Source organism: Leptosomus discolor, chromosome 16 (genome assembly GCF_034619465.1).
Source record: "Leptosomus discolor isolate bLepDis1 chromosome 16, bLepDis1.hap2, whole genome shotgun sequence".
Classification (NCBI taxonomy): Eukaryota; Metazoa; Chordata; class Aves; order Leptosomiformes; family Leptosomidae; genus Leptosomus; species Leptosomus discolor.
This window is the reverse complement of record NC_141406.1, coordinates 13,899,174-13,925,576: the sequence shown is the minus strand read 5'-3', so window position 1 is coordinate 13,925,576 and position 26,403 is coordinate 13,899,174. Positions and strand designations below refer to the sequence as shown.

At 46.5% G+C, this 26,403-nt stretch overlaps 2 protein-coding genes across 2 annotated transcripts; one reads left to right on the top strand and one right to left on the bottom strand.

The window, feature by feature from the left end:
- The first annotated feature begins 625 nt into the window (after positions 1-625).
- On the top strand, positions 626-8,788 carry MORN3 (MORN repeat containing 3). Its single transcript, XM_009953018.2, has 5 exons — positions 626-770; positions 1,458-1,615; positions 3,727-3,886; positions 6,504-6,688; positions 8,719-8,788. The coding sequence occupies exons 1-5, from the start codon at positions 626-628 to the stop codon at positions 8,785-8,787; spliced, it is 717 nt and encodes a 238-aa protein (XP_009951320.1). The 3' UTR covers position 8,788.
- A 3,858-nt stretch (positions 8,789-12,646) lies between these two features.
- On the bottom strand, positions 12,647-25,006 carry LOC104347864 (calcium release-activated calcium channel protein 1). Its single transcript, XM_086474401.1, has 2 exons — positions 24,893-25,006; positions 12,647-13,239 (listed from the first exon to the last, which is right to left on the bottom strand). The coding sequence occupies exons 1-2, from the start codon at positions 25,004-25,006 to the stop codon at positions 12,673-12,675; spliced, it is 681 nt and encodes a 226-aa protein (XP_086330527.1). The 3' UTR covers positions 12,647-12,672.
- Between the last annotated feature and the right edge of the window lie 1,397 nt (positions 25,007-26,403).

Sequence of the window (26,403 nt, the reverse complement as noted above, 5' to 3'; positions counted from 1 at the left end):
TGGCTGCTTTTAACAAGGCACCTTCAGGACTGATACTTTTAGCAGTAAAGGAGCCCGAGCTGCGTTACTGCTGGGCGTATGAAGTGTCCCAGCTCCTGGTGCGTCCCAGGGACACCAGCCAACTCTCTGACCTGCTCCGTCTTGTGAATGCTTTCCAACGTCCCGAGATATTTCCTAGCAAATAAATAATTTTCTAATTTGATTAAACGACTACTCCCGCCTCAGGCAGAGCCAGCGGAGGAGCGGCTGTGGGAAGGAGCCCAGCACGGTTTTGGCTCTGCGGAGAAGGGGCTGCCTTTCCCTGTGCTCCCCAAGCCCTCTGGCAGGCACAGAGACCGATTCACATCACAGACCCGACCTGCTGAGACTTATTTAACATTTCCTACCAGGCCAGGCTATGCTGTGAGCATATTGTCAGATAGTGCTGGTTTGTACTTGGGTATTTTCAGATACCTTCTGTTTGTTACATTTCTGTTTTACCCCTCTGAAGCCAGACATCAGTTACTGACTTGGGTGCCTATTAAAATATAGTCACAAATAGACTGTTCTGCCAGTACCTGCCTTAGTAATTTCTCTCCAGTTTATTACTGACAATTGTTTGTTTTCCTCTCCAGCCGTGAACAATATGCCCATTGTAAAATACCCCAGGGCTACAGAGCCTCTCTGGCATGAATGGGACAGGAAAGCACAGAAATGTGGATTAAGACACACAGTCTATGCTGTAACTGGGGATCAGTATACTGGAGAATGGCTGGACAACTTGAAACATGGTAAGATAGACCATTTTGAGAAAAAGTACCAATTTAGCTGTCTTTACAAAAGTTCTCAGGGGCAGGCAGCAGTCAGCGGTTGCATATGCTCCTGGAAGACCATTCGTGTATGACTATATATGTATGTCTTTGATACATGTTATGCAAAAATGTGCTTAAACATATTTCTAGTAGGTAACTTGAAGGGCTTTTGCATGCACTCAGGAGCAACTACATGAAATATCTAAATTATAGATGTTTAAAAATCTGCTACAAACACAGCAAACTGCAGCCAGCTCCATGCGCCGGGATGTGCCCTGGCTGCACAGTCCCTGGAGCTCTTGGCTCCTGGCTCAGCCTCAGGAATAGTCATTTATTCTCAAGTCGTGGCGGGTGCTGCAGGAGACAGAGCAGGGAAAGGGGACCCTGACCGAGCCCTGAGCAGCCGGAGCAGGACAGGCTTGTTTACAAGCCGTAAACCGAGGTTTGGAAAGATTTAAGTGCATTCAGCAAAGGCCACACAGGAAGCCCCTGATTAGATTAACGATGCATCCGACTTGGGAAGCTAAACTGAATCCCAGGCATAAACCAGCCCCAGTGCAGGGAGCGCTGCCTCACCTGGGACTGAGCTGGAGGAAGGCAGCCCTGTAAACCCTTCTCCCAACCCCTACGATGGTCTCCATGTAATTCCTCCTGTATGTTAAACAGGTAAAGGTACCCAGGTATGGAAACGCACCGGAGCTATTTATAGTGGTGACTGGAAGTTTGGGAAGCGGGATGGTTATGGATCATACAGCATTCCTGACCCTGTAACCAAGGAATACAAGAAGGTGTACACAGGCTGGTGGAAAAGCGACCGAAAATGTGTAAGTGAGATGTCCTGTGCCTGCCAGCGGCGAGGCAGCATGCCCCTAAACACAGGGAGGAGTTGGGTGCACATATGCAAAAAGATCACTTAAAATACTAATTTTTCCAATACTGAGGCTGAATTGAAAGGGTTTGGGGAAAGGAATAGGTGGAATAAGAAAATGAAAGCAAGAGCAAACGCTCTGGTATTTAAGCTGTCCTCCCCTGCCCTCCCCAACCTTGCTGCTCCTGGTGTTACTCCTCCAGGTCAGATGCTGCAGATGCACTCCTCCATGTCAGATGATGCACCACGTCCCATGGCTGGCAATAACGAAGCAGCAGTGTGACTCTGGGCTGAAGCTACAGGAACAGCCTTTCCTCCAGGCTTGGGTTGTCTTTAAATCTTAAGTCTGAACCTGCAGAAAGCCCAGGAAGCTTCAAGAGTAAAAATCCATCATTCATAAAAAGCCAAGTGTGGCCGAGGGTGCCCCATCACCAGCCATCTCCCTGCTGGAGAGGGACCCATCCAAGCTCTCTGCTGATGACCAGGCTACGACCCTGACCTCCCACCAGCTGCCGCAGAGCAGCTGCCTGGACTCACCTGCAGCTTGGCCAAGCAGGATGAGAAGTTTTGTGTTCCGTGTCTTAATCCTCCCCACCCATCCCTTTCATTCCTTTCATTCTTGAAACAGTCAGAGGAACCTGTGTTATAAGCACTGCAGGGAAATGTACCTTCTTCTGGGAGTTTTACAGCGTCTTAGACAAATAACAGGAGTTCTTTTGGAAATTAAGCCCGTCACATAAATCGCGGGTTTTTCTAAAGGGAACATAACCAGGAAGTCATCTGGTAAAAATGACTGCAAGCTCATGTGCAACATCCTTGTAGGAATGTTTTCTGATCTGCCAATGGAAACCCTGTGTTCACCTTTGTGTCTGCCCTTACGTTGAATTAACAGCCTCATGCGCTTCTAATTGGCGCGTGGCTCTGGCTCCAGCCTCTTGAAGGCAGCTTCCTCTCCTGTTCTTTGAGGATATATTTTGGATGATTGAGCTTTGGCAAATGATTTATAATGACATCAAAATATCACTAGGGTTGTTTTTTTCTTCTGCAAAGGCCTCGCCTTTACATCCATGCAGTTGAATAAAATTAATACTCAGAAAAATCAGCTATTTCCAGAACTGATTTTATTTTTTCTTCAGAGATAAATTAATGCTCTATTCCTATGGGAAAACTCATTAGTAATATGTAAATATTTCTTACTGCTATCACTCCCTGGTATAGGGGGTAGCTCTGGACTTCTCTTAATGGCAAAGACACACGTAAGACAAACACCTCCTGGGGTCCCCAGCTTGCACACACCCAGTGATCTTAGTTCAGAAGTTTACCAACCAAACCTGCCAGCAGCATCGAGCCTGAGGAAGGAAAGCAAAGAGCAGAGATGGCGCAATGTCAGAGCCCACCTGCCCCGCTGGGGTGACACCTGCCACCCCGGGGAGCCTGGCCTGGGGCCGGCTGCAGGGAGGCAGGCGTGGCATCACTGCCTGTGCTTGCTGGTCCCACCACAGGTAGCCTTCAGGGCTGGCTTTAGCTTCTTGTGAAGGAGGAAGGGAGCAAGGCAAGGGGCTGCGTAGGACACTACCCCTTTGGGGGTATGGATGGAGGAGAAAGCAAAGCCATTCCATGGTTAGCATCGCTGCCCAGGGGCGAGGGAAGGAGTTGCCGAGCCTGAGCACACTGGGCTGTACGAAGCATCGTCAGGGCTGAAAGGCATGAATTCCCTGCCTGGAGAGATGGGTCTTGTTTATGCTGTGTATCCCCAGGCAGCTTTATCTTCTAGTAAAACCCGCCTTTAGCTAAATATTAGCAGTAATCATGCCAATAATAACACACCGTGATACAAACCTGAGGTTTTGTCCTGGGAATAAAATAATTTCCTCAAAAAAAGAATCCCAGGCCACCACTTCTCATTTCCTTCAACACAAGAATGGGCACTGAGCTGAGCTACCAGCTGCCAGGTGTGAGAGCAATAAGTGAAGGCGTAGCCTAACAAGAAAGTAATGTCCTAAAATTGAACACAGACCCCTTTCAATACAGAGTCTCCTAACCAGCCATCTCTGTGCTGCCCCCCAGGGCTACGGGACAACATTTTACCCCAGCGGGGAGCACTACGAGGGTGAGTGGAGCAGGGGGCTGCGGAGTGGCTGGGGACGGATGTACTACCGGGACGGCTCCATCTACGAGGGACAGTGGCTGGAGGACCAGCCCAACGGGCAGGGGATGCTGCAGCTGCGTAAGTACCAGCCGCCCTCGCCCGGTGTGTCTGCCTGCACCCTTCAAGGTGTTTGGTGGTGGTCTGCTCTCCGGATGCCTCTGCCATCCAGATTTCTGGACGCTACATCACACTTCCCACTGCGTCAGGGCTGCGGCTGCTCCCCTGTGTCGTCCCTCCGCTCCTGGTTTGGGGCTGGAGGCGGCACAGGCTGTGCAGAGGCTGTGCAAGGGCTGGCGTTGCGCTGCTCAAGCCCACACACATGAAAGCTTATTTCTGCTGTGATTTACATTTAAATGACTGGGATGGTTAGGGTTAGAGATAATGTACTGTTGGGTCAGAGAAGAGCAAATCTCTCTTTTCAAGCCAGGCACTTTGCCAGACATACTAACTGCTGCATACCAAAGAGGAGCCCACTTTCCAGTACAGAAAAAAAAAAAAAAAAGAGAAGTTTTCTTGTTGAGTTCACTGCATCCCCTCTCTTCTGACACTGGCTCACATTGACTGAACACGAGGGTTTCATTAGCACACAGTCCCTTCCCAGAAATAACACCGAGCACATCACAGATTGGGAATGTTGGGGGCAATCTCAGCATAAAAATAGGAATTTGGAACTTTTTTTCCCATGTTTTGCTCCAAGTTTAACACGTTTTTCCCTGAAGCCAAGAATCCCAATCCTTTGCAATACAAGGCGCTGCATTCCAGGAACATTTGAAGAAATATTATCTCAATATTATTATTCATCTATTCAATTTTTTTTTGCTTGAAAGTGATCTCAAGGCTAGTAATTAGCTAAGCAAAGCAGCTAGGGGGAATGAGCACGACCTTCACTGCACATCACATGCACGACTGCGCTCTCTCTGCTGACTGTAAAGTCACTTTGGACCGATTGCTCATCCAGATGAAATCAGCACCCGCTTCCAGGGGTAACTCCTTCCACTGATCTGCTTCGTTTCTGTCAAAGTCACCCTCAGCATTATAAAGTGATGGCCCCTGGGGGCCGAGGTGCGCGGCTGATGCATCATTTCAGAGCCTGGTTGCCTCCAGTGTAGCCTGCAACTGATTGTGAGCTGGATTCCTTTTGGTTAAAATTAGCCAGAACAATTATTTCATACCCACAAGCTTAATGTATTCAGCTCAGCTGCTGGAAGTGTGCCCACGTGCCGGCAGCTTTGCGATCGTGAAAGAAAAGGAGTTCTTCAGTGGAGGTCACGATGAGCTGCAGCTCAAGATTAAATTGCTTGTAGTGGCAGCGTGCCCAGCGAAGGCGAGCTTGGCTGGGAGCACCGCGCTGATTTGCCGCCTCTGCTACAGCCTGTTGCCGAACGGCTTTTAAACCAGAGCATCGCACGTCCGCAGAGATCTCGGTCGTGAGCAACGCAGCCTCTCAGATGCTCTGGGAGGAGGGTGGCTGGGAGCAGCGAGGGCGTTCGATGGCCCCTCCATCACAGCCAGGTCTGTGATTTTGGTGGTTTCTGCATTGTCGATGGCTGGAGAGCAGAAGCTGAGCTGCTCCCACCAGCGGGCAGGGCAGGCCGGTGTTGCAGATAAACACACCACCAGATGCAAGCTGAAGATAACCACTGCCACGGCTCCAACCTGTAAATCAGACCCTGCCTGAAGAGCCCGGCAGCCACGCTCCCCAGAAGCATTTTTGGTTTTTTCCTCTTCCCTTGCAGTGTTCTGGCAGTCTGCATGGTGCTGGTGCGGGGTGCCCTGCTATTTCGGCCACCTCTTGCCACAAACAATGGCAGAATTTGGCTGAGACCCAAAGATATTTCCCCTAAGTAACTTGGTCGGAAAGCCCCATGGGTTTTGGTTTAGGAACACTAGATGTAGGAAAAGGGGACAAGCAGAGGACTCCCCTAGTGACAGTTGCGTGGCCTGGAAGTATCCAAGCCCCAACACCACTGTGGTATGATGCCCCTTTCTCAACCTGCATCCCTGGACAAAGATGCTGTCTTCCCCTTGCAGCTTTGCTTTCGCTGTTGGGGGATGGATGGATGGATGGATGGATGGAGAGCAGCACAGAGCCCAGAGAAATCTCTCTCGACTTGCAGAAAAACGCCAAGAGATGCAGTACAGCTGGAAAAACAGTCTGTAACTGATTGCCTGAACCATTCAGACACTCACAGCGATTCTTGCCCTGTAGTTCATTGAGGAAAAACATAACTACAAGTATTATTTGAAATAAGATTATTTTGACTGGACAATGATCAGACAGCACTGCTGTTCCTTGCCCAGACAAGCAAACCTTGTCGAGCCAGAGATCCTGTGCGATTTGTTGCAGTGACAAATCCAAAACTTGCATCCTACAATTTTTCACGTTTTGAAGAGTGACTCAGCTACTTGTCTTACCCTGGGCTCGCTCGCTCTGCATATCAGCAAAAAATTCAGAAAAAGAACAAAGCAGGTGAGCGCAGTTCTTTTTCCAGCTGGGCAAGCATGGGCCTCTTCCCCTTCTGTGGCACAGCAAATGGAGCACTGCGTAAGCAAAACAACACGCAGCCCCCTTGAAATTACTAAGAGGAGCCAGGTTGCTTCCTCATCTGTCGGTTTGCTGTGTTGATTAGTTTTGTTTGTAGACCCTTAATGAAACAGTGCAAATTTCATGGTCTGTTCATGTATTCAATTGCAGCAAATGAAAATCGGTATGAAGGAGGTTGGAAAGACGGAAAGAAGCATGGCCCAGGGAAATTCTTCTACTTGGATAAGGGACAGTTGTTTGAAGGTATCTGGGCAGCAGATATACCAAAATGTGGACTCCTGATTGACTTTGGCAGAGATGAAGCTCCTGTCCCTACTCAGTGTCCAATCCCAAAGGTAATTGCTTGGAAATTTTGGTTTTGCTAGTGATGTTTGCTTTCATCAGTGCTCCTGGGCAGCTCTCCAGGTAGCATTTTACTTTTCAAGTGATTACCCCCATGGGGTTCCCAGCTCACAGGGTGTGTGCTCGGAGTCTTTTGGCCAGCAGTGTCCCAAACAGCTCCATAGGGACAAATGGCCCATCTAGCCACCACTGGAACCTCCTAATCACCTACATCTGAAAAAATGCAGTTCTCATGCACCGAAACTGCTTAGAGACCTGAAGCGGCACAAAGGAAACGGGGACAATAGAGGCAGAGACAATAGTGGGATTTGCGTCAAAACCAAACGATTTCGCCAAGCCGAATGGCTCAAGCTGACTAGAGCGTAGCAAACCCCGAGCAGCTGCAGGCTGATACCAGCTCTTTCCTTTACCCAGGCACCCCGACTCAGGGGCTCACCCGTGTCCAGCAGCCCTGTGGGTAGAGGGGTGCGTGGAGCTTCCCACCTCACTCAAAGGCGGGCAGACAGGCATCTGAGAGCCAACATCCTCCGCTATCCTTTTCCATTAAGGTTGACAAAGGCTGTGGAAGAAGAGCCAGTCCCTGTCCCCCTCCCAAAGACCCAGCGAGATCCACAACATGGCACACGGACATGCCAGGCACATCACTTGAGCACAGGAGCTTGAGGACAGGAGAAGCTGTCCCCTGCTCCATGCCCTCAGAGGAAGACAGGGAACAGGGATCAGTAGGGAACAGATGTGGCTCTGGGAGACCCAGCTGGACAAAAGAGTCTCAGCTTAATTCCCCATGATCTGCGCCCTGCACATGTATAACACAGCAGCGTCGCGTTTCCAAGGGACGGTGACTGCCGGATACAGGTGGGGAGCTGCTCCTCTTTGCTTGGAGCCAAGCAGAACCACACTGGATAACCTAGCAGGCTGCTTTACTCCAATAACACAGGGAATAGCACGGCCCTGTGACAGGTTGAGCTACCTCCCTCCCTCCTCTGCTCCAGAGACACGGCTGTTGCAAGTGACATTGGGCACGGGCAGCTGCCAAAGCTCTCAGCTGTTACCTCTTCACTTCCCTTGTTTTTTTCAAATCTGGTTTCTGTAGCAGGGGCCCGTTGAGCAGACATTTTTGACAAGCCCGTTAATCCTGTAAGTACTAGGCACACCCATGGCAGTGCAGAATAAACAGCACCAAATACTTACCAGGGAAAACACAAATCTTGATTTGGCAAAAAAGAGTGAAAGGTGCAGTACTTCTGTAGCTGAAAATATTTACCATGCGAGTTTTGTCAAAGATCACCTGAGAACAGCCTCCTCAACAGCCCTGCCCAACAGCCTGGGGTGAATTGCCATTTCACCAAGGCAGGACTTCAAGCCTGGCTGTGTATTTAACTCTCCAAAGACCACATCGTGACCCAGTTTCCTTCTGCTCTGTGAACAAAAAGCAAGCATCAACTTTCACTGCCCTTACTGCACTTTCCATCAGAAGAGATTTATTGATCTCAGAATATGAAGTAATAGATAAAAGAAAAATTGACTTCAGCTTTTCATAAACCTGTATTCAAATTACTGCCGCAAGCAGCTGTTAGAGAAAAGTAGATGATGGGTGTTAGAAACTGCCAAAACTAGAGATGGACTAAATCAGCTTTTGCTGCACCCAGTTCCATGCAGACTACATGAATCCAGCCTCCTGCTTTCATGCGACCTTCGATACTCACTTGGGTGGCTGCAGTTACCTTCTGAAACTATCGGTGAGACCCAGGAGGCGACAAATCAAATACAGTTTTGTCCAAGAATGTGTTTTGTTAAAGGAGAATCGGCCTGCTCCATGCAGAGCTATTTCAAGGAGATGAAGTAATGTAATAAAATTAGGAAAGTGTAACAGTGTTTCTAAAACAGTAATTGAAAGGCTGCAATATAAACTAAACTCCAGATAGGTGGAAGACTCTCCATTAACGCTTGGGTAATCAAGATCTCTAAAACCTTAAGTTTATTCAATTACGCTGTGTAAGTGATTTGTATTCTTTTTATTTAGATTCAACTAGCTGATCCAGATGGTGTTTTAGCAGAGGCCCAGGCAAGGTTTGATGACAGCCAAAGCTAATAACTGGATGCCAAAGGAAAAAAGAAGAAAAAAAAAGTGAGATAAGAACACGATCCTGGGTTACTTCTTCATTTGAGCCTCAAATCGACACTGGCATATTGTGCTGTCTGCCTCATTTCTCCCTCAAGGCTGCTCACCCATGCTTTACTCCACAGGTGGCCTCCTCCCACCCCCCATTATTTTGGAAAAGAAAGGAAAAAAGAAGAGAAAAAGCCCAAGCAGCAGGATGCTGGAAGACAGAGCGATTCTTTGCCCAGCTCCTCTGAATTACTCCTGTAAAGAAACCCCAGTCCTGTTGGTCTCAAGGCCTTTCATCCATTATATGCTATAAAAGCAAAGCCCTAGAAAAATAGTCAAACAATCGCCCCCTCCCACTCCCCCAGACTCAGCCCAATACATACCTGTGATCCAAGGTGGCTTTGGCAGTTGTATCAGATCAGATTTCAATTAATATTTTCATCCATACAACTTCTCTTGCTCTCCCCGTGTGTTTTCTGTAACGTAATGCTGGGTGTCCTCCCTGCCCCCCGGGAACACAGAGCACCCCATCTCACCCTGGCTCCGCTCCTTGGCCAGCCCACGCACCGGACCCCCGGCACTCCGCCGACCGCTCCACTTCCACCCGACGCAGGGACCGCGCGCCCGCCCCACACAGCTCCTGACCGGCGAGGTGCTGCCGAGCGTCACCCACAGGAGCGAAGGAGGGCGGCCCTGCAGCTGGCGGGTGAAAACCAAACTGGGGGCAAGTGGGTCACCAGTTCACCGGATTGACACCGTGCTTCCGAGTATCACCTCGTGTTCACAGCGCAGTTGGTCCCTCGATTCTTCACGTTTTCTAGGCCAGAAGGTAACCTACTTTTCTGTTTAAACGCTCAGAGAGAATAACAACACAACACGCTTAGTCCCAAGATTTCCGGAGCGCTGACAGGAGGAAAAGCACGTCAGCATGTTATACTCTTTATGCCTCTGTGTGAACAGGAAATTTTATCTTCATATTATGACTCAAACGAGTGGTCACATTTAAGAGATCCTCAGAAATACAGTTAGGATTAGCACAATGTAGCTGAAGAGACACGGGGTACAGAGACAATGAGCCTATTTTAGGCCTATAGATAACAAATAATCAGCAACAACTGAGTATATTTTATTTCAATAAAGTATTTTATATCTAAATAAGTGATATACAATAACCAATGTTTAAAATGCTTGAGGTAAATGCATAATACCATTAGTATAAATAAGGGATAAAAAACCAAATTCTAAGTGCACTCTTAATGTTTAGATCCATGTGTTTGGGTCTGGTTACTGCCTCTGGCACACCCTTCCGAACCCGTGCCCAAGGTGTAACTTTCACAACCATTTCCACAGGTGGAAAGTGAGACAAACATACTCATTATCATGGCTTAAAGTGCAGAAAATAGTCAGAAAAGCAGCTGTAGTAACAGCGCCATTAGCTCAGAACCTACCAGCTTGAGAAAGTTAAAAATACAGTTATCCCACTAGCTTCTAATTCTGTATTTCTTAAACAAAACAAAAAAACCCCACACTTCTCTGTCACTTTGTAAAAGATCACAAAATAAAGAGAAATTCAGCTACTTATCCAGGACAGCAAGTGATTTTACAAAATAAACTTGGAAAAAGTATTTTCTGGACTTCCATTCAAAGTAATACTGGAACCTTTAAATCTGCAATTTATGGACAGAAGGGGGATTTTTAAGCCCGACCGCAGCCTTTCAACCATTTGCTCTAGTTGTGAATATCAAAGCAGATTTTCTTCCTTTACTGAGGATTTTTAAGAGTCTTTTTTCCCCAAACAGGACTAGTATTCCAGTAAAGGATGGGAAAATACATTTTGTGCCTGCTACCAAGATTTCGTGTTTTGGAATGCTGCTTCATTAATGCCTTTACTAACATAATCCTTCCAGTGCTCCATGAGTGAACACCTGCGGGGCTACAGCCGCAATTCTCACCATCAGCAGATTTACATCAGTAACAGAACATATTCGAAGCACAATGCAATGGCAAAGCTAGAGAAAATCCAGTTTGGCCTCTGTGTGCCAGAAGGACTTGTGAAAAAGTCAAGTGGAAAGCTGTTTTCTGCTTGTGAACCAAGAATTCTGCTGGAAAAAAAAAAAGGCCAGCAGTTTTTTGGGTTGTTTTTTTTTTTTTTTACAGTTATTTTTCAGAATACAAACGCACCACGGGTAACCTTGTCAACACTTCCCAGCGCGGTGGTGCTGACATGAAAAATCAGTCCCATTCGCTTCACAAGGCTGCTTCAGTAGTAAACACGCTGCCACCCTACTCTGAGACACATCCTACAGCTTGTAAATATGTCGGGATGACCTGAGATGGAGGTTGGGTGTGAGAGACCATGTTCAGCCCCGGCTCAGTCAGGTACAGCTCAGCTGTATTCTCATGTTCACTCTTGTTTAACTGCAAAATCCCAGGTTTCTATTCCACAGCGATCGCTGCGACAGGGAGGTCAAGTTTTGTTTCATTAGACTTGGAACCTGTCTCCCAGTAAAGCCCAAAAGCTGCTCCACAAAGAACTGCATTCCAAAAAATTCCACTTCTAGACACAGCTCAAATGACTGAAGCAGCCCAGGACAATGGCTGCAACCGCTCCTGGACAAACCTCTTATCTCAGAGACCAAATGGACATTTTTGCTTAAAGAGGAAATAAAAACCGACACAGTAGCCTCGCTGTCACAGACATGTGTCTGAAAGTAAGCAGCAGTATTAATTACAAATAACCTACTTTCATAAATAAATATACATAGAGAAAAGTAGTCTTCCAGATCCTTTGGAAGCAAAAAAAAAAACCAAGTTATTAAATATAACACTTCAGCAGGGAGAAGACTTTTTCTAAACGAGGAAGACCAAGGCAGAGCTAATTACTTGGGAATCCAACGCAGAGAAAGCACCTTTTGCTGCTTGTATCTGAGGTTTTATTAAAAAATATATTTTTAATATAAAAGTATAAAATAATTACTACTTTGGCTTGGAAAAAGACAGCAGTGGTTCTGATTTTCAAGCAAAAAAATTGTCCAGTGATAATTTCCATCTAGTTCCTTATTTTTATATATTTAAAAAAAAAAAAAAAAAAAGATTCCTAAATAGGAAATAGGCAACTTTATCTCTCCAGATAATATGTGCTGGCTCGTCAGAACTTTAAAACAGTTATTGCTTTTATTTTCTTCCCAGGAAGAATAGAGTCTCGTTTCTACTCATGTGGCCATACCACATCGCAGTAAGACTAGTCATGGGTGATTAGCGAGTTATAAAATGTGTAACTGCCACAGGAAAAAGGTGCTGGAGAAATCAATAAAGTAATAATTACTTGGCAGCAAAACATACTGGGGAAAGTGGTGGGAAAGCTTTCACTTTGCCATCTGTCAGGCTTTCTAGAGAGAACAGCACTAGCACTGAACCCCAGTGCTAATTGCTGTGTATCCCAAGTAATTTGTATCATGCCATGCAATACGGATCAGACAAGTGGGATCTTCTAGTAAATGCCAACATCAAATAAAGAGAGGAAAAAGAAGCTTCTCTACCCACCCCTAACAACAAATACCGGGATTTACAGTGCCATTCCCCATGTATTTCTACAGCCGCCCTTCAGCATTGACAAGGAGGAATCTAGGCAGCACTCACGAGCGGAGGGATGCACACACAGGGCAAGCATACCCCCCACCAGCCATTCCTCCACATGTCAGCCAGACAAAATGTTATGAAAGAAACATTTTTTTTTCCTCTCTAAAGGGTTAGAACAACATTTATAATCTCTCTTAAATGGTAATCAACAGTTCCACCAGTTCATCCACAGGGGATTCAACATAAGACAGAAGCGGAATCGTGGGTTTATTTTCTTTAAGTACAGCTTTATGCAAAATGGGTAACAGCTGAGGAGATGGTATCACCTCTGTGATCCAGCTGATCCTGGAGCCGTGCAAATTCAGCGAGTTCATTCAGTTCTTGAAATTGCCTGTCTGTTTTATGGCTCACCAGTGACCTGTAGAAGTGGACTGCAAACACAATGAAAATCAATCCAAAGGGAACCATAATAGACGTTGAGGCGATGGCCGCTGCCTGTCCTGATGTGATGGCAGAGCTGTTGCTTTGGAGGGGATTATCAGTTTTCTTCTTTAGAGGAAGAAACTTCACCCAACACAGCAGCACGACCTCTGCAAGAAAGAGCAAAGTCCCAATGACAGTAGAAAACGCCCACGCAAGCTCAATGTGCCGATGCATACGCTCATGAGGAGATTCCTTCACAGAGTTGAGATTATGCACGTTGCTAACAGCCTCTATGTTTGGGAGAATGCAGGTACTTATCATGAGTGCAAAAAGGTGAACTGCAACAAGGACGGTAGTGCAGGCACTGAAGGCTATCAAGAGACCTTGAGGGTAGTCATGTTCTGCATCCAGCTGAACTTCTACCATAGCCACCTGAAAAGGGAAGGAGAGAGAGATGCCATTACCTCCGTTAAAATAATTTGTAGTGAAATAATATCTAAGTTTAAACCATGCTTCTGGAAGATGATTTGATCCAAACAAAGTGATAGCCTGCATTTAAATTGCTCTTCGTGTCAGCCTGCACCCTTCTCATTCGGTCCAAATTTAGGTCTGAGCTATCAAGCAAAGCCCGCTGTTTTCACACCTAGTGTTCTGTTGTAGAGCAAACCACCAGTGTGCATAAAAGCTACTCACAGCACAACGACCTCGCCACCTCCAACTCATCCCAACAAGACAGATGAACTTTGTGATCAACGCACTTGGACTCTTAAAGTGAAACATTTCTTCTTTCCTGTATTATATTGCAGAGGCAGCTTTTGATCTTTCCCTATAGATTACAATTTTTGCTGGGTATCAGGAAATGTTTTGTGTTCCATACATATGTAGACCAAGTACCGTATGAAGGCTTGTGAATTAATATCTATAACATGAAAGCCTGCCACAGCAGCAGACTGCCCGTCACAGTCTTGGCAGTCCTTTCTCCTTGGTCCAGTCCTCAACTATTGTATGCAGCCATGGCCTTTTATAAACTCAGATCTCCAGGCATGCCTGTGCTTAAGGGGCAGAAATTAGCATTAAATAACAGCACTAGGAAACTCATAAATGCAGCTCAAATATTTTTGATAAAGAAAATTAACTAGAACACCTTTTAACAGCTTTTAAAACTGTCAGGTGGTTTTATACATGTGCAATTGATGAGTGACATTAATCCCAGCAGCTCTCTTGAAAAATAATCTTTCGTGATAAATTTGCCTTTCAGACAAAGCACAGTTCCAAAAAGGGGATAATGCAAAGTCTCTATGTTTAGTGCTCTTCCTCAAAGGATCTCATTAAATAGACAAAATATGTTTAACATGCAGAGAAAAAAAATCTAACAGCACTCTTAAATATAAACACAGGTAGAGCACATAAGGAAGACACAGAAGCTGCCATTCAGCACAGCTCAGACTGATCCCCACCAGCCCTTTCCGCATCTTGGCTGCCCACCCTTGATCCTTTGTTGAAAAGGCTCAACTTGCTAGCCCAGCGAAAGCCAACCTGGTTAAGAAGCGCTGATCTGCTAGCTTAAGGAGCGGAGCTGTTTCTGCAGTGCCTCTGACGAACAATGAAGCTGGCCCAGGCCCACGTAACTGAGGAGGAAGCAGTTGTACCAGGACCTCAGACTCCTGGTGGCACTGAGCTCTGAGCCTAGCTCTTCTGTAACATACCAGTTTGCCCTCAGAAAGACCACAAAATCAGTTTGTACAACCAGCTCTTTTGAGTCCCATCGATACGGGTTTAGCCCATTACCACATGCCATTATTAATGGTTTGGAAGCACTCTGCCCATAGCATACATCTCAAACACTTCAATTTTCATCAAGCTGATAAGAAGATGTCATAAAGTATGGATGCAGGGAAACACGGAAACCAGGACCCAAAGGCAGTCCAAAGAATATTCAAAACTCACTGTTTTGCAAGAGCTGAGCCAAGCTACACCTAGTCTGGGATCCCATCTCATGCTCCCAGAACCAGCACGTTCCAGGAGACCAGAGCTCTTAACCACTAACACACCAAGCGTATTAAGCCAACCAAGGGTTTTGCTCAGACATGTTTCAACAGGTATTCAAGGCCATTTGCCAATATTTTAATTCCTTTATTGAAAGCTTTTATCGTCATAAGCCGAACCACCCAGCCAACTAGCAAACAGTTTCCAAATGATACGAAAAATACTAATTCTCAACCATGGGAAACTTCACATTTAAGAGGATCTCTCAGGTGTCTCTTCTGCAGGTTTGTTAAGTCCCAATGCACTTGTGGCACATTGGGCTTCCTGTGTTTTTCACAGAACCACAATCCCTCACCACTAAGGATTCATTTTCATACTTATCAAAGTTTTTTTCTTGCAAATTTTCTGCTGGATGTCTAGACTCAAAACCATCCAGTACAGCAAGACATTGTAATCCTTTATTCTGGTACTTATTATGTTAACATGACCATGACACTAAAGAGCTTCGTAAGATGAAGACTTCCTTTTCTTTTAAGAACTGATGCATTTAATTTGTCAAATACTGAAGACGCTTTATAGTTCCATTACTCAATGTTTCCAAGTAATAATGATACCAAGGACCTGATTTTGAACTTCAGTCAGACTCTCTCAATTCCAACCTACCAGCCGTTCTGGAGCTACTGCTCTCTTCACATTTCAACAGAGCATCAAGAAGAAATCTTTTCTTCCTCCTCTTGGCCTAGCCTGAGCTAAATAATTAAATTTAATCTAAGTGTACCTATTTCTGATTTGGCTACAATTACATGCATGTTGAAAACAAAATCTTGCAAGAAACCAGCTTAATTTAAGCAGCGTTCAGATACTCAGATAGCTCTGTGCCTAGATAACAGCCGACAGAATCATAGGGATCACTATTAGAAGACGACATCCAGACCAGGAATCCAAGTCTTCCTGGGTTAAAAAGACTTCATTTTATTATTGCTGGATGTTTCCCTAAAGAGCGACCCCAGGAGCACCTACAACCATTACACACTGACGGGATAGCTTAAACCCGAGTTGGAGCTATACAAGCAAGGCTTCATTTGATATGGCTGACAAATACATTACTTAATTCCTGCTTTGCACAGGAAGCTTGTTGGGCAGGTAGGCCCCAAATCATCTCTCAGAAAAAGTTTCTGAAAGCCAAAAAGACCGTAGCTATTATTTAAGACTTGTCACAATTTACCCCACGAGCAGGAAGGGTGTGACTTCCTTCAACTCAAACCATACCATGCAATTACTTATGTAATTCCAAGTGTACTCTCTCTATAAGAATAATTACGGGTGGCATCAACATCACTTGAAAGGTAGCCGAAGTACTAGTCCTCTAACGTGCAAAGCAAGCTGGCGGCCAACTAGCCATACACACTGCCAACTACTCCCAGTTTGGGATGATGCCAACAAGGTGCCAATCAGGCAGAAGCAGGGCAGTTGGCCATCGCAACCTTGAAGCCTCGTGCGCACCTTCACACAGCTGAAAGCTGCAGGGGGGAGCCCAGTACTGCAAAGCACCAAGGGGAGGGCACGCTCCCCAAGGAGGCTCCTAGAAAAGGCCAGGGCATCCCACAGGGGGCGCATGCCTGACCAGTTTCAGCACCTTCTCCCAACTCAGTCCCTCCCACAGCAGCTTCCATGCCAGCACAGCCCTGATGCTAAACACCAAGGGAGCCCAGTGTCAGGAATGACACTTGAAGTCATGTCATACTGGGCTATCCTGCCAACAAGCAACGTGACCTCTCTATGGCTGGAACCCAAAGGAAGAGTACTACCTGCGTCAACTGCTGAGCCAGGAAAGATCCTACACGAAAAGTGAGTAACAGACCACAAGTTCTCCAGCAAGGGAGTCTGATCCTTTTCTAAAATCAACCAGTGACAAAGTGTGATAGAAGCTAGAGGTATGTGCATAAGAAACAAAAGACACAAGAGATTTCTTCATGGGTTCACGGACAGGACAAAATTATGCCGAAGCTACCTAGCTGGACAGAGGTAGCCATAAGCAAAGAGAAAATGCACCAAGTTGCAGCTGTAACTGACACTGGTGTTGGAAACACCCGAAAAGCAGGAGTAGGGGAAGCAAGAAAACAGTCCTCTTTCCCATTCATTCAGCATGAATGGACACTTCAGAACTCACTTCAGATGCAGACTTCTGGGGAGGCTGTAGGATGAAGAATGCCTGGAGGATTTCAAAGTCTACTGAAGTTGATGGAAAGTCTCCAGGGGGTCACAGCAAAGCCTCCTTGTGTTCAGGCCTGGCAGAGTAGCTCCAGTTTGACCCCTAAGTGAAAAATCAGTTCATGTTTTCTGTCTCCTCAATCCGTCAAGGAAGCTAATTTGGGAACCTTTTCACCATAAACTAGCAGAAAACTGCCAACTCTTTCCAACTGCAAGTCTCTGTTCTTCACTTCCTGAGCCAAGCTTGAGCCAGGCACCTAAAACAAAAAGGTCCATTTTTCATTATGAGGCCCCGTGCCTGTTTTCAAACAGTGAGGCAAAGCATTAGAAGTTCTGCTCTCCTTTGCTCATGCTGCAGTTTCAAAATGCACAGATCACCACTGCTCTGGCAAAGTAACACTTGCAAAAACAGAGCTCCAGTGAGCTCATCTGGTACGATCCAAATTCATGCAAAGTCTGAACTCATGGGTACACACTGATGTTCCACACAGGAGGATGTTTTCCTGGGTCCTCTACCAGTTTCCACACAGGCTCAAGATGATGTGCCCCTCAGGGCAGAAACTGCCCTTGATGTCTGCACAGTATCCAATACAACATATTTCAGCACCTTCTCCTTCACCACCTTCAAAGCTTCTTTGAACACTTGCCGCATGATTTCTACTGTGCAGCTGCCATGCTGCAAGCATCCTGCCTTGCTGCATAATCACTGAATAACATAGGTTGGAAGGAGATACCTCAAGAGGTCATCTGGTCTAATCTGTGGCTCAAAGAAGAGCTAACTTCAACTTCAGATCATCCTGCAGATATGACCGACAGACTTACTACAGCGCTTGACAAAGCTGTAAATCTGAAATACAGCTTCCTGACAACATTAAAGGACTCTTGTGATGGTAGGATGCAGGACTGGAGTTCTCATAAGCCTAAAGATGGGCCTTCAGATGCTTTCAAAGATAACTGAATTTGGGCACACAATCATGTTAAGGCTTCTGACAGCCTTGGATTTCAGACTCATGGCAGCCTGACTACTACCATACTGCAAGAAATTTAACACCTTGCTCTCTAGAAGAATCTGCATTTCAGTTTTATTTAATGTCTAATATTCTGAAATAACTTCATTTCACTTACTTGTGCATAATACTTCCATGTCTTGTTAGACCAGAGTTGCTATCTGGTCTAGCCAGATAAAAGAAGCTCCTGCTTTTAAATGAAAATCAACATCCTGAACTCTCTGAAGGTTTCTATCCATACAAGAGCTCTGACAAATATTGACTCCACTGCTTCACAAGAAGTAAGCTGTGATACACTAATAAAACAATTTTCACCAGCAATAACAAGAACCAGTCACATACATAACTGCAAATGAAGCTCATATTGCTGCTGAAATGCAGGCTAAGCAACTGTCCTGGTTTGTCACTTGTTCATTTTTACCACAGCAGCAGGACAGAAATTAATGACTTGTTCAAATTTTAGCATTATTCACCAGCTGTATAAGCTACTAGACAGCACATCAGTTCTACTTTGATTTGGTTTAATTCCAGCATAATGCAAGCTTCAAAATCAATCCCCATTTTAAGATAGGGGTTTCTGAAATAAGAAGTATATCCAGGGAAAATAAAACATGATAGAGACAATGATCAGAAGAAAAACAAAAGGAAGAACGGTAGTTAAGAGCCAGTCATGTAGCAGCTCATATTGACACTCAAGACTTTCAACACAGGAATAAAGTTATCTGCTCTTTGTTATCATGTGTAATAGCAGCAGCAGAGAAGAGACTATCCGAGAGCTCTCTGACGTTATCACAGGCTTACATCTTTTTCAGAATCCGTAGCCACTGCTGTAAAGAAAAGGAAATAAAACGCCTTTTCTCAAGTAAGTCTGTATTGTCTATAAGCTATTTAGAGATTACTTCCTTTCCTCCCCTTCCCCACAAAGATGACTGAGCTCTGGGCAGCAAGAATATAACACGGGCTGGGACCCTGCGCTGTGACTGCTGTACTACCTCTCATGGTATCAAATATTAGTGTTAGCACACAGCTGCGAGTCGCAGTCAAGTTCAGCATGGATAGCCAGCTCCAAACTGGACAGAGCCACAGCTAATTCAGACTCCTCGCAGCTGATCACAGTTCTGAAGAACACGTGCGGCCTCTTCTGCAAGACTCTCAATTTTAGCTAAATAGATTCCACAACCAGGGGCCTGCAGTCAACAGCTGCTGATGGCCCTGCGATGGGACGGCTGTAGATTTGTCTCCTGTACCCCACCAGATGCGATCTGCCTAGCCTGGAGCTCCAATCACAACTGCTCTCCTGTCCTGACACATTCAGAGAAGAATCACAGAGCAAGAAACCAATCTTATTAAAAGTTACTAAGTTTAAATAGACACAACCCCATGATGACTCATTTAACGGAATACCTTGAAAAACGCTGGCTCTGGGTACGGCTACATTCTTACTGTCTGCTGCTCATGCAGTTAGCTGCCTCACAGATCGTAACAAGCAAAACCCTTCAGAAAGGACCATGTCAGGTTCAAACATCAGTCTTACTAAAGACACCAACCACCTCTTAATGACACAAGCCTGGAATTACCTGTACACCCTTGCAAGATTGTTCTCACCTCCTCTTCCCTGGCCACAGCTACCATTCCCAAACAGGAACTTGATTAAGAGGACAAGGCAATTTTTATACAGTCTAGCACGTCAGGAATGGCTCAAAAAATGCTGATCAAACATCACGGTTGCATTTTGTAAGGGTCCATCCACAGAGTGAGAGGATGTGAATCTGCTACAGCACCTTCACCTCGCTGGACCAACACGCACCAAAGTAAAATTGCATGTGGTGATCACCGAAACATTTCAATCAACACCTATCTGCAAAAGTATTTTTTCACCTTCACTTGTTGCAGCTAGGACTAGACTTGACCACACCAAGTTAGCCATAGTTACATGTGCAAGTGACTCTTCATAGCACACGCTACTCAGAGGGGGGAAAACCCTACACAGAGAAGTGGTTTCTCCAAGTCTTGAGGTTCACCTCACAAGGTTATTTCAATAACAAATTCCATCTTCTACCCCATTGCTTGTCCATGTGTGGGACCACAGAGGAAAATCGAGAGTGAGACGGCTGTTGTGGCATTGCTAGAAATTCGCACTCTTCTGGCCGCCTCCTCAGCTCCCCAGTCGGTCAGTCGGTCTCTGGTTTCCTGACAGTACTATTCACTCTCAGAGACAGAGGCGCAGAGCCAGGCTCCCACAGTGTCTGCACCATTCATTAAGAGTTATAAACAACTCGTAGAAAGACTCTCTGTGTGAGCCAGAATCAGCCACCAGAAATTAAAAAAAGTCAAAATAACAATCTTCTTACTGGTTTTATACAGAAAAGAATGTAAGCATCCTTTATCCGTTACTCTGGAATCTTGACTCTGTAGCACAATGGCAAAATACATTAATATTTGCTAAAGCTAACACTGGAATACAAATATAGAGTTTAATTTTAGTTTGCTAGTAAACAGGAAGAGGCAATAGCCATGTAATCGGAGTAATTGCATGTAAAAAGGTACTATCTCTACACAGTGTTACTGACAGTAAATCTATTTGTTAAGTACAAGGTCAGATTGGACAGCACAGCAGGGAGAAGAAACAGCAGCTCAGTATCACATTTACATCCTCCAAACTACAACAGCCACAAGCAGCTGCTGTAAGACAGAGAACGACCAGCACCAGCCCCAAGTACTCCACGCTGCCTTGCTCATCTGTAACCTCGAGACAGGGGTGCTCAAAGGAGCAACAGAAGGTGGCTTTCCTAACTGGAACAGAGGAACCATTTCTGTGGGGGAAGACTCACTTAGAGCATTCACAGTTGTAACCTGCAAGTGCAATAGCAACAGAAAAGGTAAGTGGCGGCAGAAGCCATGAAACTGGGCCTGTAACGCTTTCCTGCAGGTTACAAAATGTTGCTGTTTCATGTTATTCTGCCAGCAATCCGGATAAATACAGCTAAAACTATAGAGAGATTATTTTAATATTTAGAACCGCAGAGTAACCTTCACTAGACAAGGGCTATGCTGTCCTGAGTATCTGTACAGCACTGACAGCAGTGGGGCCCGAGCGCTACCTAGCAGTACTTCAACATCAACTGCTACTACAGAAATCAGTTCCATAAATATTTATCAGTGCAGTCAGTCTTCTACGTAACATGACTGAAGCTGTCTTCAGAAGACCATACTGGCTGTATTTCAAAGGTAGGAGTTGACAGTTCTGTGATGATATTAAATATTTGAAGCATATATATTACCACCTAGACAAGCAGCTTGAATCATTAGAGGTATTTAAAAGAAAACTGTGCTATCTGGTAAATACCATCCTCCAAATCCTAAATATAATTAAGCCAACCACAGTGTATAATTGAGACCCCTAGTTCAGGCTCGGTTGTTTTCACCAAGCTGTTGATCGGTGGAGGGAGGCAATGTTTGAGTTTTCCAGTTTGATGACTGTTGGGATCTAACAACTTCCCTATGATTTGTGATGCCAGTATCGTGACCTTGTCACGCTACTGTGTGATGCACCCCGGTGACAAAATGATGCTAACAAGTCAGCTTAATTGTTCAAACAAAAATAACCTGCCAGCAGCCTGTCTGCACTGGAGCTCTTGATGCTGCTCCTGTAGATGTGGATGAGCTAGAGCTTGCAATATTGGACGCAATCTGCAAAATATTTCCAGCATTTAGATAAACAGGATTAAGAAATAAAAACAGATAAACACAATCATGAGGGGGGAGTGGGAAATAAATCATATATTCCAGATATTGATGCAACACAGAAGTGAGAAATACTCGATGCCTCCACCAGCACATGGAAGGAATCCTCTATTCCTTCACAGCCTACACATACCCTACAATCTACAATTTCTTTCTTTTAACAATTTAGGGGATTGATATTACTTGCTGGCCTCATAAACTGGAAATGTGTACTAAATCCAAGACTATAACCTTCATAGATTTCCTCTTATGACGTATGGCACTGGCTGACAGCACCCACGGAAGCCTGCACAAAGCAAATGCCCAGGTGTACCAGTGGGGGCTTCACTCCAACAGCAGCTTGCAACCACCAGCCCCTGCAACTGCTTCTGAAGCTAACACACAGCGGGAGATCGCAATACGTAGCTCTAAAACAAAACTAACTGTAAACCACGTTTTTAATCAGTGTTCTCCGTGGGAGCATAACACTTCTGAGTTTGAAACCTGGCTGAGCATTCCACACACTACTGATCCCTGACCCGGGCGATCTCGCATTATTTAACCGGGGTACGCAACCAATCTTGAGGAATAAACTTTGCGAAATGGCTGCGGCTGTCCAAAATAAAGGGACAGTTTAGCGGGGATAATCTTAGCTCACACTAGAAGATGCAAGTCCTGTTTAATTAAAGGATCAGCGGGGCTGGCATGGAAACGAGGACATTCCACTCCAGACGATTCCCATCAATTTGCTGGGTGGTCCTGGATGTGTCATTTGGGCTCTTTCTTCCTTGTGTGCAGAGGGAAAATGTAGGAACAATGACGCTTAATTGCTGTTGTAAGCTTTAGATACAAGGCTAGATTGTACTTCAGCAGCATTTTGTTCAAATACCAGGTGCCAAAGAATCTGCTGAATTTAGTAAACAATGCACAGGGGTGACAGCAGAAAGAAGGCAGGAGGAAACTTTAAAAGTTATTCAGAAGAAATCTAAAAATACTTGAAAGATAAGTCTGCTCTTCTGAAAATAGATTAGGAAGTCTCAACTAGAGAACTATCTGTCATAGCAAAACCGAGGAGGCTACAAGTTGATTTCCAGCGTGACCTTGTTAAAGGAAGAAAAGAAGTTAATTTTTTTGAGAGGAGTAACTTCCAGAAAATTTAACTACCATGAATGTTCACGTGTGACATTCCTGGCAACTAGAGATTTTCTCAATCGGAACAAAGTGGCTTTTTCCTGACATAGCCTAAACAACGTCAATTCAAAAGCAGGACACAATTCTCTAATTCAAAGAAAGAAGAAGCCTCACCTCATACATGCATGGAATTTTGAGAGTCCACATAGCATATACTTAGAGAAAAGCCAAAGGGATTTAAGAGATTAAGTATGACTTTTAAATAATAGTATTTTTATTAACGGAGATGCAACCTCCCATACATGAAAATTTGTAAAAGTCAAGAAACCACAGGGTTGGGGTTTTTTTTTTTTCCATCTTCTCCCTCTCAATGCGGAAGCCTGACTCAAGAAACCACCCCGATAAACTGCTCTGACACAGGAGAACTGGTGTACAATAAGGGAAACTCATTAGCAGCAGCGGAGTGTGAGCTACCAGTCTGATGCATGTCACCCAAGGAGAACCAACTCAAATATGCCGCTGCGCTAACAGAGCCGCCTGTCAGTCAGGCGAGCAGCAGTCCACCACCACCCCTGAGGAGTCCTGGTCTGTTTTTAGCCATCGAAGGAGGACAGTGACATTTATTTGACCGTCAGAAGGCTACTGCAGACCGGCTGCTATGTTTTCAAACAGCATCCTCTCATTAGAGCAATGGCTCTTAGGGGGAATGTGTGTCACGGCTGGAAATACCTTGTTCAAAGGGGGGCAGAAATCGAAACAAAGCGAGTCAGAGCTGTACAATTCAGATTTTGCAACTATGAAGCATTTTTAAAACAGATGAATAAAGGGGCTGACTGCAGTTAGCAGCTCGGTACGTTAGAAGACTGGACACATGACAAATCCTCTAAGTTACCATATTTCAACCTCTATGGAGCTTCCACTTGAGACAATTAGGACTATTGACTACGTTTCTGTATCAAACTCGAAAGCAAAAAAACATACTAACAAACAGGAAGTTTCTAAAACATGCACAAAACTCCAAACTAAGCAACACTCAAGATTTCCTTAAAAACAAAACTCACACCCATGGCAACTGCAAATGACTAATGATGGATGCCGTGAACCGGAGGGACACCGTCAACTTTCACCAGTTACTTTTCCTAATTTATCTAAAAATCGCTCCAGTGCAACAGCTGCCCTTGCACCCGTTTGCACAACGCGTGTGGTTGTGGTCTGGGAAGAAGAGCGGGAGTACCAAGTCCCACAGCCTTGAAAGAGCTGAGGGGCTTTCTGCGCGCAACCCGCTTTGCTTTTGACGCCAGAGCACGAAGCGAAATGAAACACCGAAAAAAATACGCTGACCTCCGAATTCACAGCACCGGACGGAGTTTCCTACGAGAGCAAGCAGGAGGAATGTCCCGACAAGTGCGATTTTTGGCATGCCGAGTGTCCTCCGCAGGAAAAATAAGCAACGAAAAAAAAAAAAAGAAGAAAAATCCTACACGAGGTATCGGAGCTATTTGGAGGAGACAAAAGCCGTGAGGCAGCTTTTAACTTACAGCATGACAGCTCCCCACAGAAAACGAACTACCGATGCGAGCCCGCTGGAGCATACCGGAGCACCCCACCGGGGCACCCCGCCCGGCCCCGCCGCCTCCGGGGCTGCCGCCGCCTCCACCCCCAAGCCGGGCCGCCAGCTGGGTGCGCTGACCCCGGCTGGCCGGAGAGCCGGAGGCCGGGCCGGGCACTCTGGGTGAGAGGCGCCAGGGCCCCCTCCCCGCTTCCCGCCACCCCAGGGTGCCACACGCCGCCTCTGGGGGCTGCGCTAGACCCCGTGTCCCCCCATCGTGTCGTGTGTGTCGTCCGTGTCGTCCGTCCCGCCCCCCCCCCCCCCCCGCAGGCAGCAGCCCGAGGGGAGGCAGCGAGTTCCCCGGTCAGAAAAAGAAGAAGCGGCGGCGCCTCCCCCCGCACCCAGCTCCCTGCTGCGGGGAGGCCGCGGGTCGCCCGCCAGGACCCCCCCTGCCCGCCAGGCAAGGCCGTCCGCTCACCATGGCGAATCCGGAGAGCAGCGCGGAGGTGCGGCTGGAGGCTTTCAGCTTGGCGCGGCTCAGGTAGAGCTTCCGCCAGGACAGCGCCTGCATCGAGTGCTCGTTCAGGCTCATGGGCTCCGGGCGGCGGGGGCGGCGGGCAGAGGGAACGGAGCGGAGCGGGAGGCACACAGCAGTAACGGCGGCTCCTTCCGGCGAGCAGAGCGAGGGCACCAGCTGCGCTAACACCCCATGGCGCCCGGCGGCGGACTCCTGCCGCTGCTGGGACCGCGCCTGCCGCCGCGGCGCTGCGAGCCTGCGCGCCGCCGCCCGCCGGGCACCTCCCCTCCGCCGCCTCATTGGGCGGCCCGGCCCCGGCCCGGCCCCCAGCCCCGCTCCTCGGCGGCCGCTTCCCGGCAGCCCCCGAGGGAGCCTGAGGGCGGGCGGGCGGGCGTCGTGCCCTAGAGGCCGCTTCCCGCCATTACGTTGTGGGGAGAGTGCGGCCTCCTCGCTGCTGTCCGTCGGGCGCCCTGAGCTGGGCCTGTCCCTGAGGGAGGTGCGACCCCGCCGAGCCCCCCTCAGTGGGGTCTGCGGGGCGGCGAACTCGCGACTGGAGCCCGGCCTCCGGGTGGCTGCGGCAGCGAGGCGGGTGAGCAGCCTCAGGTCAGGGCGTAGTTGATGGGAATCTGTAGTTTTTCAGTCAGTTTTGTAGAAATCGGTTCGGCGCTGGGTGCCCCTCCGCTCAGGGCAGAAAGGGATGGGGTGTCCCCCTGCTCCATCCCGGCTCCTCGCTGCCTTCGCTCAAAATACAAACAACGCCGTTTCTCAACTACTCCCTTTGTAGCCTCCTCTCCTAAAGAGCTTAAACATTTAATCAACATCTGTCCTGGGGATCTACACCGGTCTGAGCATCCACCCTTGCTTCCAATGAAAATTGATACACTTAAACATTTGTCACGTACTTAAGGCTTTCATAACTATTTTGTACGCCCAGAGCTCCTGATAAACCCGTTTTTTATCAGCAGGGAGTTGATACAGTTCATTAAACAGAACATTTCAACAGATAGGTATGCCAGTGTTGAAAGATTTTTTTTTATTACCATGTTCATGCAAATCCCTTAAACCATAATTTATTTTCTGTGTTTCACAGAGGGGGAAGAAAGGCATAGAGCAGAACTGCATAGCAAAGACTTGGCAAGGTTATGAAGATGATTTCTGAAAAGGTGAGACAATACAGTGCTTGTGCCACGTCGAACTTGTGGGGCTGGAGAACGAAGGGACATGTAAGAAAACTTGTTGCTATCCCTTTCTAGTAAGAAAAATACAATTTTACCGATAGAAATAATACAGGAGAAGGACACTTTTACTATTACAGGCACATGGATGGTCACATAGGAGCTGAATCACTGCAATGGTAGTTCCATTATAAATCAAAAGCACTGGTGATTTTCTATTGCGTTGAAATTTTCCACCTTATTTAGAAGTAGGAAAAATATGGCACATTGTCTTTAGCACTTTTGCTTTGTTCTTCT

Excerpts from the sequence above, each read along its gene's own strand:
- MORN3 (XM_009953018.2), top strand. The coding sequence starts at position 626 with ATGCCCATTGTAAAATACCCCAGGGCTACAGAGCCTCTCTGGCATGAA. Across the intron at positions 771-1,457 it reads GCTGGACAACTTGAAACATG|GTAAAGGTACCCAGGTATGG; the intron begins GTAAGATAGACC and ends TATGTTAAACAG. Across the intron at positions 3,887-6,503 it reads GCAGGGGATGCTGCAGCTGC|CAAATGAAAATCGGTATGAA; the intron begins GTAAGTACCAGC and ends ATTCAATTGCAG.
- LOC104347864 (XM_086474401.1), bottom strand. The coding sequence starts at position 25,006 with ATGAGCCTGAACGAGCACTCGATGCAGGCGCTGTCCTGGCGGAAGCTC. Across the intron at positions 13,240-24,892 it reads TGCTCTCCGGATTCGCCATG|GTGGCTATGGTAGAAGTTCA; the intron begins GTGAGCGGACGG and ends TTCCCTTTTCAG.